The sequence below is a fragment of the Crassostrea angulata genome, chromosome 1 (assembly GCF_025612915.1).
Source record: "Crassostrea angulata isolate pt1a10 chromosome 1, ASM2561291v2, whole genome shotgun sequence".
Taxonomy (NCBI): Eukaryota; Metazoa; Mollusca; class Bivalvia; order Ostreida; family Ostreidae; genus Magallana; species Magallana angulata.
The window spans coordinates 39,529,457-39,542,100 of NC_069111.1; the positions used below are offsets into that span (position 1 = coordinate 39,529,457).

General features: G+C 34.8%; 1 protein-coding gene across 1 annotated transcript; it reads left to right on the top strand.

Moving 5' to 3' along the window:
• The first annotated feature begins 560 nt into the window (after positions 1 to 560).
• LOC128169976 (cubilin-like) lies at positions 561 to 12,316 on the top strand. The gene is made up of 17 exons (XM_052835988.1): positions 561 to 703; positions 850 to 1,025; positions 1,354 to 1,510; positions 1,880 to 2,079; positions 4,770 to 4,914; positions 5,139 to 5,326; positions 6,815 to 6,980; positions 7,410 to 7,594; positions 7,712 to 8,092; positions 8,204 to 8,360; positions 8,652 to 8,830; positions 9,100 to 9,253; positions 9,702 to 9,889; positions 10,641 to 10,812; positions 11,009 to 11,095; positions 11,268 to 11,361; positions 11,459 to 12,316. The coding sequence occupies exons 1-17, from the start codon at positions 622 to 624 to the stop codon at positions 11,985 to 11,987; spliced, it is 3,240 nt and encodes a 1,079-aa protein (XP_052691948.1). The 5' UTR covers positions 561 to 621; the 3' UTR covers positions 11,988 to 12,316.
• Positions 12,317 to 12,644: the final 328 nt, after the last annotated feature.

The following is a 12,644-nucleotide window of genomic DNA, read 5'->3' on the forward strand; positions in this document are numbered from 1 at the left end:
CAGGTTGAACCACGTATACTGTTTATAACTCCTACCGAAGATTGAACATATTACTAAGTTTAAATATCAGACTTTTCAAAGATAATGATATATATTATTGATTAACCCCCTTTCTCCAGGTGTATCTCTTCGTGATATTTTTTTTATCTTTCTTCGTAAATGAACTTCACGCTCGTTATCAAGAACAGTAGTGATAAATTTCACTTGGTCGACTTCCGCTCCTTTCTGTTAGTCTATGAATCATTAGATTTGGATTTAAAAATATCTTTTTTATATCAAACACTGAGTTGAAAATTATTTCGTCATTTACACAATATTGCTTTGATAGTGCGATGTACGGGGACGGGTGTTAAAAAGCGAAAACAAAGACCTGTGACACACACATTAAATATTCTCGTGAGTCTACGCTGCCGACAAAAATCTTGAACATACTGGGCCATCTGGTCCGTGTTTTAATCAGTTTATTAATCTGTTTTCTGGTCAATTCTCGTTTATATATTGAGGTCATTTGCTGCCGATTATCATCGGACTTTTGTAGTTTGTCCCCGGGGGTCATGCTTGTTGACATTCAAGGGCGGGTGGACTCAACGAGACGCAGTTCCAAACTTTATTGACTGAATAATGCACGGTTTTTCTTTCAAGAAATCTCAAAAGGATACACTTTGTGTTCTGTTGTTTTATTTTGGTGCATTTGTCCTCTCAGGTAGTTGTATTTGAATTTTTTTTTTTTGATTGTAATTTGATTTAAAAAATGCGTAATTTTATCTTTGGGGTTTCTCATTACAAGGTCAATTTTGCAAGCATTTTATCATTTTTTATCATATACTTTTATTATAATTTCTTTAACAGTGTATGGAAGTTGTGGTCGAGACTTTTCCGGAGATGTTGGGGCGTTTGCTGTTACTACGAGTCGAAATCGCAACACCCCGGATTCCTGTATAGTAAGGATTAATGTTACTGAAGGGAAACTCGCCATCATCAGGTTCAAAACGATCATCATGAACTGTTCAACTGATTTCATAGAGGTATGGAAAAATGTTGAGATTCAGTGATTCAATGTTAAAATACATCTGAAGTTTGAGAAAAAACTATAAGTAATTCAATATCAGCTGTCTAGTTAAAAAAAACCCACATTATTTATGCAATATCTTGGATTGCTTAAAATTTAAATCTTCTTTGAATTGGCAATAATCAAAAGATACAAACTGTTTTACCAAGAGTTGTCATTAGAAATTATTGACCGAAAGGTTGTGTCTTTATTTTTTAAATCACGTATAAATTGTAATTTACATCGTTCTGATGATAGCACGCAATTATTTCATTCAAATATTTACCAAATGTAAATTTTGATAGATTCGTGATGGCCGCAATGAAGACGCTGAATTGATAAAACGGTTTTGCCAGAAGACAGCTTTCTCGGTTGCAGCCACCCAGAACTTTATGTTCCTACGATTCATCAATGGTGCCACTTTTAACGATCTCGTTGTGTCAGCGGAGTATTTCGTTTTCGGTAAGTTTACAGTATATCATACATGTATACATATGGCTAAAATGCATGGCGTGAAAAGGAAAGCATACGTGGCTTGGTAAGGAGAAATATTCATTTTAAACAGTTGCAAATTTGATCCAACAAAACCAGATAAATGCCCTGTTTATCATGAAAAGAAACTTGGACAAGTTCATCTAGATTTGATCAGTCTCACTTGATGAATATGAAGGAAGAAAAGTGAGAATGAGTGTAAAGATAATGCTTGAATGTCTAGATTTTACAATATTCCACCTGCCCTGGTTCCTTACATATCATCAAAAGGTGCCTTAAACGTTAAGAAAAGTTGGGAGATTCAAGAAAGGTGAAAATGGTTTTTTTTTTCCTCCACAGACCCAGAGGACGCCAAACTGAACGCCAGTTCGGGGTCCTTCGCCTCCCCGCGGTACCAGGGCCCCTCCTCTCTGTTGTATGCCAATAACTTCCGGGCCACCATCTCCATATCCATCCCCGGAGACTTCGGCATCATCTTCACGTTCTCGGAGTTTGACCTGGAGACCAAATACAATGGCAAGTGTCTGGATTACTTGGAGGTACGTCTGTGTGTTACTCAGTGACCGCAATGTAGTCATTGTCCAGTGAAGCGTAACATCTTTCCCTGGCCCAGACCGAGTCACTAATGATAATGATCGAGAGCAGTGTTTACTTGAACAAACTATATTAAAGTGGTATGTGACACCTTTCGATATTTATGTGTATAAAAGAAAACAATAATCAAATCACTTTCACAGTTTTAGAATTTTCAAAACTTACAATATTTGACCAAAAAATAAGTTTTAAAAAATTTCGGAAAGGTAAAAATCATAAAAGTCCCAGCAGGATTCAAACTCATGACTTACAGATTCATAGTTAACACTCAAAACCAATTGCGCAATGCTGTTTGGTAACAATATCGTGAAAGAAAAGATTTATAGAATTATACTTGATTTTTTTGTTTATTTCGATTGAAAATACGTCACAGTATGGAGACGTCCCATACCACCTTATAATTGCAACACAGTAAACCATTTCTTGGTTGATTTAAAGCTATTTTAAAAAAAGTACATGTATGTTGTACAGGAATGTACAAGTATTATCATTTATTGATCGCTACGACAGAAACAGTTTCCGTCAGTCCAACCCCGTCCTTCCACAAATATTCAGCCACAGTTATCAATATATGTAAAGCAACATTTGAAGACGCATATTAAGGAAATTGCTCATTTATGTATGATATACTGATCATTTTTATAAAACATAAAGTCTGTATCATTCCAATCCTGTCATTGTAAATATTTGAGTATACAAGTATTAAGTTATCGATATTCTGAACCACTTTAAACCGCTAATTCATTAATCTTATTAATTCTAGGATGAAGTGATCATTTGCGTTCATATTTAACATCGATCGTAATTCTATTAAAATTCTATGGGGCACATGTACTATCAATGATCTTCGTGCATATTCATATGCATTGTTTATTTGTACTCATATAATTGAATGGATCTTTAATTACTTGAATTCATGATAGTTTTGTTTCATCATATTTAAAATGTACGAATATCAAGGGATTTTTTTTTAATTTCGAAGTTGTCGACTTGCAATACAAAAGCGTTTTTACAACAGTGTGCATTATTTACAAATTTAACTAGCTTGCATTTTTGTCATACTTATTATATAACCAATTGTATACACCAATAACTCAAAGCAAATAGGGAAAAAAGTAAAACTCACATGCACTTGTTAAAACCGCAAAGATGCAAAATGTCTTATCCGGAAGGGGGTAGGGAATTTTTCGATGCCTTTTCCATTAAACTTGTAAAAACCTTTTATTTATAAAACTTTCCTTAAATAAAAAGGGTGTTCTTAGATAACTGCTTTTATATCTTTATTTTAATCAAGATACTGTATACAGGGTTATTTTGGTCGCGTGTCCTTCCTTCTACACTTGCAAACAGTTTCACTCTGTCGTGACTTCGCCCAGTCACAGCTGTTACTTAAGTTACTTAATATTAGATATTGAAAATCAACATAAATTCGCCCGCTGACAACGAGGGTGAAATGATTGAAAATTAAACAGGGCGAATTATTCCCTGTTTATGGTGTATATTACTTTCAATCTACCCCCCCCCCCCCCCCCCCCCAAAAAAAAAACCCAAAACAAAACAATCGATCGATTAAACCAAAATACAGGAAAGGGAGATGGGGAGACCTCGGCCTCAAATGTTGATCTTTCCTGTCTTGTTAATTGTTGACTATTAATATCTTTCGAAACTATTATCATTTGAATCGCAGAAAATCAAGAATCGTTTCCATGTCATTGACTACATTCTTTCAATATTGGAACAGAGGATGGACAAGGTTCATGTAATATTACTTATACAAAAGATATTTTCGATTTCAGTTGGTTGCTGTTGGTTACTCATTGTCATATTATTTTCTATAAATAATATAGTGAATTGATAAAAAAGAATCAAGCCTTATCCCAGCATCTGAAAATGTCTAAAGATCTACAGTGTCTATGAAGCATACTTCTTATTCTGCAGACGTATTGGGGCATATCCACTGTACATTGTCCCTGTATTCTATAAATATTTGAAGTTTACACTAACATTGAAGTTAATTTCTATGTATTGTTTCGTTCAATTAATATGTAAGATTGTGCCTCAATATCATCTACAATGCATTTAATTGTCACATATTTGGTTTCTGAAACCTCTTATATATGACGCTTTCATATCAACTGTTTTTCTCTAACATTTCGTTATGTTAAGAAGTGTATAGGCATTTGTTCTACTTTTATTAATATAAAATGTCATGAACAGCTTGAACTATGCACATTCAGTGGTATAACATGCGTACTTTCGGGTACTACATGTATTATGAAGTGGAAAATTGATCCACCACATATAATCATAGCCTCAAAGCAAAACAAAATACGATATGCGCATGCTTAGTACTCAGCGGAGATGTCTAAGTTCTTAAACATTTAAACCCTAACTTACGCATCTTTCAGAAACGCAACTCAGACCCGACTAAATATTGGCGTAACTTTGTTAGTCGGACTAACTTAGGCCCAAATTTACGCCTTTTTGAGAAACGGGCCCCTGAACCTATTACACTATTACATGTATATATGTAAATAAGTTTGTATAGAAGTTTTCATCAATGATATGTCCTGCAGACATTTCCTCATTTACATAAACAAACCATTTATCAATAAAATATACATCTTCAATTCAGATTCAGCAGGCGGATGGACAGTCTTTAGGGCGATATTGTGGAAATACCATTCCTAAAGACATTGTCTCGAAATTCAACACGATGTACTTTCACTTTGTGACCAACACTTACTTAGAAAAAGCTGGATTTTCTTTTAGCTGGGAAGGTAAACATACGTTAATAAATCAAAATTTTAAGAAAGTTATACATGCATTTAAATTAAATTATGAAAAAAGTCAACATATTATGGCAAAACCTTTGAATATTATATTTTGATGTGAATATGCGGATAATAATTATAATTTGTGAATATACAGCACTTTTAGAATAGAGTATTGTTAACGCTGTAAGTTGTAAGAAATTCACTTTGGGAAACTTTTTTTTGTTCAGTGTGTGGAGGGGTCATTGATCAGGCAGCCGGAACTATGGAACTTCCGCTCGTTAGTGGCCTTTATAGGAACAACATGGACTGTAGGTTCGTCTTCCGGCAACCGGAGGGAAAGCGTGTCGCCATCACCTTCACAAAATTCAACCTTCAGCAAAAGGCTGCGGACGGAAGATGTATAGATTACGTGGAGGTACTGCGGGGGCTATTGAAACTTTTTTATTGATACATGCAAGACATTGTGCATTTAATTTGACACAGTGTGCACTAAATCTGGATTTTTTTCCGAAGTAAGGAAGTTCCCAACCGATATAATATCACTACAAGGAAGAAATTTATTGCTTTAGATACTGATGCGCTGAATTAGGAAGTATATTAAATACATAAATATTAATGTTGCTAGGTAACTCTAGATAAGCATTATATACATGTATCTGTGAACATACAGGTACATACAAATATGATATTTCATGTAATACAATAGTTATAGTAAAACAACAGGTGAACTCAGAACCTTTTACTTTCAACAAGAAATTTCTGGACAAGGTAAAAATATTGTTTTCACTTTCAGATAAATTAGCGTCACCATATGACAATAATTCAACATTAATAAAGAAAATATGGAAGTGTCAGGATAGTATTGATCCTATAACTCTGAAATATGTATTACAAGTGTAATAAAAAATGGTCAGTACTTTCAACTTCGCCGCAAATACAAAGAGGCGAGTTGATTAATTTTCTTTGGAAAAAGATGAAGACCACTATAAGACCACTATATTCTAGTCTTAGTTTGGAGTGAAGAGTTTGGCCTATTCTGGTACCTAAATAAAAATAATTTGGGATTTTAATCCTACTGGTATGTAAGTATGTCTTAAAGCAATACAATGAAGGATTTGATTGTACACTTTGGGGTAAAGCATACGATCTATATATAGTTTTATAAGACTAAACCATTGCCGTGTAGCCAAACCGCTCGAGCAGCTTTAAAAGATGTCAAGTTTGAAAATTGTCATCACTAACTCTGTCAGACGTTGAGAACAAGATGGAAATTGTTTTTTTTCCCTAAAAAAATGAAAGTTACGGGTTTTTCAGGTTTTTTTATGAGACGTTGAAGTCCAGGTTCGTTGACACGATAGACATTAACACGGGAAATGATCTCTCTTTGTATTCACTGGCCCTAGACATATGAACGACTTTAAGGTCACAATGTAAAGATCCGCTCAACACTGGTGGCCGATATCTAGCTGACATATTTCCGTGTAAAATAAAAACTTAAAGCAATATGAGCTGCAATTTTCATGCCGAAATTTTTTTTCGAAAATGTTATTTTCTACTATAATGATAAAAATATCATGTTTTTTCTTAAATCTCTGTTAGCCTTAGTTTTGTTGGAATAGACGTTAAGAAGCCTTAATTGAAGCAAATTTGAATTATTGTCGTCCTATAATAAAATTGAACTGCTATAGGCTATATTCCTTAGAAGAGAAATATTTCTTCTGACAAAAATTATTGGGGTTTTTTCCAAATCAGTTAAGTTACATGCAGACTTAGCATGTTAGCAGGGTTTTCCAGCAAAATAAAATTCTAAAAAATACAGCTCATATTGCTTTAAATATATTTCCTTTGGTATGCCAAGTGTTCCCTTTGTATTGTACCAATGCATTTTACTTTTTGTCCATAGGTAACAGACACAGGATCAGGCTTCACAACTCCGATCGCCACACATTGCGGCGTCATAAGTTCCCAATTTACGGTGACGTCAAGCTCCAATGAGGTCACCGTTCGGTTTCATTCTGATGAAACAATTCAAGGATATGGCTTCAGCATTTCGTATGTTCAAGTCGAACGTAAGTTGTGTCTTCGTTTTTTAGGGAGGTGGGGTTAGGGGAGTGGATGTGGTAGGACAAATACATGACATTGTATACATTTAACTTCCAAATATTCAATACAAATATGTTAAGGAATGAACTGCGAATAATTTTAGTTTTGAAATGTTACATTTGAGCATAATTTTAGAAATAAGCCACCATACCACATCTATAATAATACCCATAGCTATTACAAAGAATACACCGCCTCCCCCAGTATGGCTAATCGAGACTGAGATTCAGTCTAAATATTAATCCTAGCGGAATTTCAGCCGAGATTACACCACACCCCCTTATCCTAAATAAAATTAGCAAATCAAAGACATGTAGTTTGTAACCTGAGGGCGTTAACTAAAAAGAAAGGGGTTAAAGGAATTCAATGTATAATGTACCAGTGTATGATTCCAGCTTGTGGCGGGAAATACGAATTGTTGGAGGGCCGGTTCTTTCCTCCGGACTATAACAACATCTACTCGGCCAACGAACACTGCGACTTCCACATCAAAACCTATCCTGGGAGTCAAATCATGACGGCATTCAGCAAATTTAAACTGGAAGAGAAGTGGGGAGCGAGTTGCGTGGATTATGTAGAGGTATTCTTCGCCATTTTCTAATTGTGTATCTTTACATCTGGAATTTTTGAAGCCAAAACATTAATAATTACTAAAAAGGTGAGATTTGTGTAACATTTGAGCATTTGTTCTCTTCAGATTAGTGACCCATTTGCATTCGAACATCAAACATCAGGTGATGGAACTCCACACGATCACATCCTGGAAAATAGTCACCGGCATTACTGCGGCAGTACCACACCCCCGAACACTCTGTACTACGGGAACGAACTGCAAGTCAAGTTCCGGTCCGATGGGTCCGTGGAGAGCCAAGGCTTTGTGATGGAATGGGCAGCATGTGGCGGCAAGGTAACAGATCACTATGGCGAACTGAAATCTCCTGAGCTCTACCTCTCTCACATACTGGATATGACGTGTGTCTACACCATCGAACCGCAAGACGTACAGTCCTTCTTTGTGCAGTATTCATCCGAATTTGCTCAGACAAATATAAATGGAGTTTGTGATAACGCTTTACAGGTAAATGTTTCTGTCGCCTTATTTGTTACATTAATATTCTTTTCAAATTATTCTCTTCATGAACATATCACTGATATTTAAAAATATCGAACTCATTTTGTATTTATTTAGGTCAGGGAAATTGGCCCACAGAACAATTCATTAGTTAACCTGCCGTGCTCTGGCGATAAAACTGGACTTTTTCAAACTGGGGCAAAGAAATTACAGATTACTTTCAATCAAGCACTCGGAAGGCCTCGGGGTTTTAAGTACAGTCTTCTATGGACTGGTAAGTATTTTGCATACTATTTTAGCTTTTAAATGAATTTCAAATATAAGTTAATGTACTGTATATGATATGTATGAATACCAGTCCTGTTAAAAATGACACTTGTATTTTTACGTTCATTGGTTTCTGTTGCTTTTTCTACATTTTAATTTAAAAATAAAAGATAAACTTTTTAATTTCAGTTTTATGACCTCGCATGTACATGTAAATACAGTTATATCTTTGTGCTATATTCTGTATGGTTTTGTTTGTTTTTGTATCATATACCGTAAATTTATATGTTTTAAATAGCTTGCGGCAGTCGGGTTACTTCTCCGACCGGAAAAATCAGATCGCCATTTTGGCCCGGGTATTATCCAATCAAACGGTCCTGCTCTTACGTCATAGACAGTGTGTCCGGAAGTAACGTCGTTCTGGACTTTATGAACCTGAAACTTGTTCAAACAGACACGTGTGAGGATTATATTCAGGTACACGAACAATATAACTTATTGAATTATTTCGTTTCTATTTGATTTAAACATGATGGCATTTTATTTTCAGCAAACAGTATCTTAATATAATGATAGGATGCTGGTTCAAGTAGAAAATAATGCTTGCATGTTGATTTGCAATAAATACATGTAGTTCATGTAATAATTTTACCAGTGAAATAAGCAATTATAATTAAAACTAAAAGCTCACGATATGCTATTTTGGACTTGACACTATTTTTTATTTGAGGGCGTTTCTTTTCCAGATTCACAATGGCGCCGACGAAAATTCGCCCCTGTTGAGAGTTGTAACCGGAAGAACAATACCGGACACTACTATCTCTACCACCAGTCGGATGTTCGTCAAGTTTGTGGCGCAGTGTGATGTTAGCTCTGAGGGATTCCAAGCCAAATGGAGTGGTACGCTTTCATCTGCTCATACCTCAAACACTGCATTAATACAATGTCATGTACTGTAGCCATATGATAGTCAAAAAGTTTATGTGTGTTGTAAATATTTTCCGAATTAACTTATAACGAATTAACTTATGTAAGAAAAAAATTTAGTGGTTAAGTGGGTTTTCATCTGTCACTTTGGTACAATTATGTAGGTCTGTCTCACATACCCGTACATGGTCAAGTCCATATCTCAATTGATATATACTATTTTCCAAGATATTTTGTTTGTCATCGCGATTGAAAATTTTTAAAAAAAGGATACCTGTATGAAAAAATGTTGTTTCTCAGAAGGAAATTCTTTGGGTCTTATATAATGATTAGAGTAGATCATGTAATAAATAACGTGTATTTATGAAGTCAAACCATTCTTCTTGTTTCGTCTTCTAGTATTTAACATTTAAATTTTCAGTGTGTGGAGTAACACTGAGTGAAGAGTCGGGAGAAGTTATGTCCCCTAGTTATCCCCAGAACTACATCCGGGACATTGCCTGTAGTTACACCATCACCCAGTACCCGGGAAAAATAACATCCCTAACATTCATAGATTTCGAAGTTGGGTCAAAGGTCGACAATGAGTGTATAAACGATTATGTGGAGGTAATGTACATTTATATACATACAATTTCTTTTAGAATTGTTAATATTGAATAACACAATCATGTAAATTGTAACGTAAGTTCACTCAACTTCTCACTTGTCTAAGTGTTCAAAAAGTTATACATATATATTTGCTAATTTAAAATTTTAAAAAATTGCCAATAATAATTGAATTGTAAATACAAAATGATATACATATTTTTGATCCCAAATCAGCAATGTACAGTTCACAGTGTATTAAATATAAATGAGTTAGACCTGTACCTGTTTAAACGTGGAAACATCTTTGAATGTCCAACAAGGAAAGTTATCTTCTGCGAAACAAAATAATGTGTGTTACCTCTGTGTGAATCACGCAACGCCCTCTTACAGAACACGTCTTCCCGAGAAATGACGCTATTTGATGAGTGTAGTATTTGTTTAAAAATGAAAGCTGTTGTTTGCCTTTTAGGTGACATCTTATTTTTTCTTCTTCTCTGTTTATTCGGCCTACTTGCTTTAAGATAAAGATAATCGCGCTTCATTATACGGAATAACATGCACTTTTATTTCAGGGGTAAGCAATATTACATTTTCTGAGCATTAAATTTGATTTATTTAATGATTAATTCGTATGTACATATACCGAGCGGCTTCACTTGTTGGACCATATCCATTCGTATACATGTACTTAGCCTGTTGGGTATTGCAATTTTAAGATTGTGTAAGAATTCGTTGATAATGATTTTTTTATGTTTTTTTTTTTTGGCAGATTAGAGATGGGTTTATTCGACAGTCTACGCTAATTGGAAAGTACTGTGGGCGCTTACAAAAATTTACAGTAAACTCCACCAGCAATACAATTAACCTCATCTTAGTATCCACTAGCAACACAAACATCCGATACAGAGGGTTCAAGGCCACATACAAGTCCAATGTCAAAGGTCACAACGAATAATTAATTACATACATTAAGAAATAAATAATAAATTTAAAGGGGTTAACTTAGTTTTTTGGTTAATGGTCTATACTAAATCAATTTTAACTGTTATTCATTAAGATAACCCCAAATATGTGCAAAATAATTTTTTTGTATTATGTACAATATTAATAGTAAAGATGTTTTATTTTCTTTTTCAGACACAATGTCACCATCTACCAGCACAATCTCGCCAAACTTCACAATTATCTACAGAGGACTAACCGCGGATCAAGAAAACCTTTTAGGTAAGTAAAAAGATGTTATTCTATAGGAGATTTCCGTGCGAAAAATCCATTTATCGTGCTTTGTCTACTTTAATTGTTTAATTTTGTTTGTTAAACTCAGTATTGACTCACAATGAATATGATATTAAATATATGGGGTGTAAGTAATTTTGAATGCGTCTTTGTTTTGTAGATATGGATATCGCACTCATCACTATATTGTCAATAATCGTCGTCGTTCTCATTATCGTTATCATTGTCATGTTGATGATGAACAGAAGAAAAAAGTAAGAGGCTTTTTCATTCGTCCGCTTCAGATTTTTCGCTTTCGCTGGCCAACTCTCACATAAAGTTATCGAAATGAATTAATTAAATCTATTCCAGAACCCCAATGGTAGTACAAGAGCAGAAAGTGGTTGTTTCAAGTCCCTCGCGGAATGACGGCGTCTTGAATTTCCGTGACAACACACAGCTTCTTGACGTGTACAATAAAGTGGACTCACCCAGTCCGGAGAGCAAAGACTCGGACGTCAGGGCAGAGATCAATCTAACGCTGCAGCAGCAACTCAGAGAGCAGAGAAGACGCAAAAGCACCGGAAGTAACGTTCCACGTGACGTGTACGCTCAGCCACTGAAGAAACAGCTTCCGGAGAGAATTCAAGAGTCGACAGAATTCAGGAGCGTTTCTCCCTCCGCAGCTGACAGTTACAAGCAGACGGCGGACAACTACGCACAGATGACCGAGACTTACAAAGATGACCAATCAGATTTCGATAACTATGTGAGAGTTGACCAGCGCGCCAAAAGCCCAGTTATGAAGTTTTCTACCAGCAAGAGAGGGTTCGCCAATGAAGCGTACGATGATGTGGAAAGCACAAGGACTAAACCATCATCTGACATGATGTATTTATAAAGTTTTAATTGATGAAGTTAGCTATTTTGGTAAACTCGAGCTTATGGGCATGTACGTGTTTACATTTATGGCATGTTAACTTATCTACATTATGTCTATTTTGTTTTAACATGAGTTTAAAGACATATCTAAAATAAGCCATTCATTTAAACATATGAATAAGTAATATGTCTTTGATTATATGTACATGTATCCATAAATTATTTACATATTATTGTAAATACATTGTATCAAATTGAATAATAATGAAAATTCATTTTTTTAAATAAATGTTTTATTATTCTAGACATATCTTACTACATGTATATGATACATAATATACGGTGCAATAAGTGAACTAATGAGACTTGGTATTTTTTTTGTTTAAAGCAATCACAAGGTTGGGTTAGCATCTTGTGTAAACCACACCTATTACTGGTGTGAACGCGGGATTCTTCACCCCATTTCAATTACGTCACATATGTGGTCAGTAATTTGCATTAACTTTACCTGAATTTTTAAAACAAAATGTCAAATTAGTTTCCATGTTATAGAAAAACTTAGGATTAAAAACTTTTCATATTATTTGAATACAATGTAGGAAACGTATTCATATACAGACGCTGGTTAACTGAAGCAAAAGAACATCTGTCTTGTGCGAATTAATTTTACAAGAAA

Bases quoted from the DNA above. Each gene is read 5' to 3' on its own strand.
- LOC128169976 (XM_052835988.1), top strand. From the start codon at position 622: ATGCACGGTTTTTCTTTCAAGAAATCTCAAAAGGATACACTTTGTGTT. The intron at 5,327-6,814 runs GTACTGCGGGGG...TTTTGTCCATAG, and splicing joins GATGTATAGATTACGTGGAG to GTAACAGACACAGGATCAGG. The intron at 8,361-8,651 runs GTAAGTATTTTG...TGTTTTAAATAG, and splicing joins GTACAGTCTTCTATGGACTG to CTTGCGGCAGTCGGGTTACT.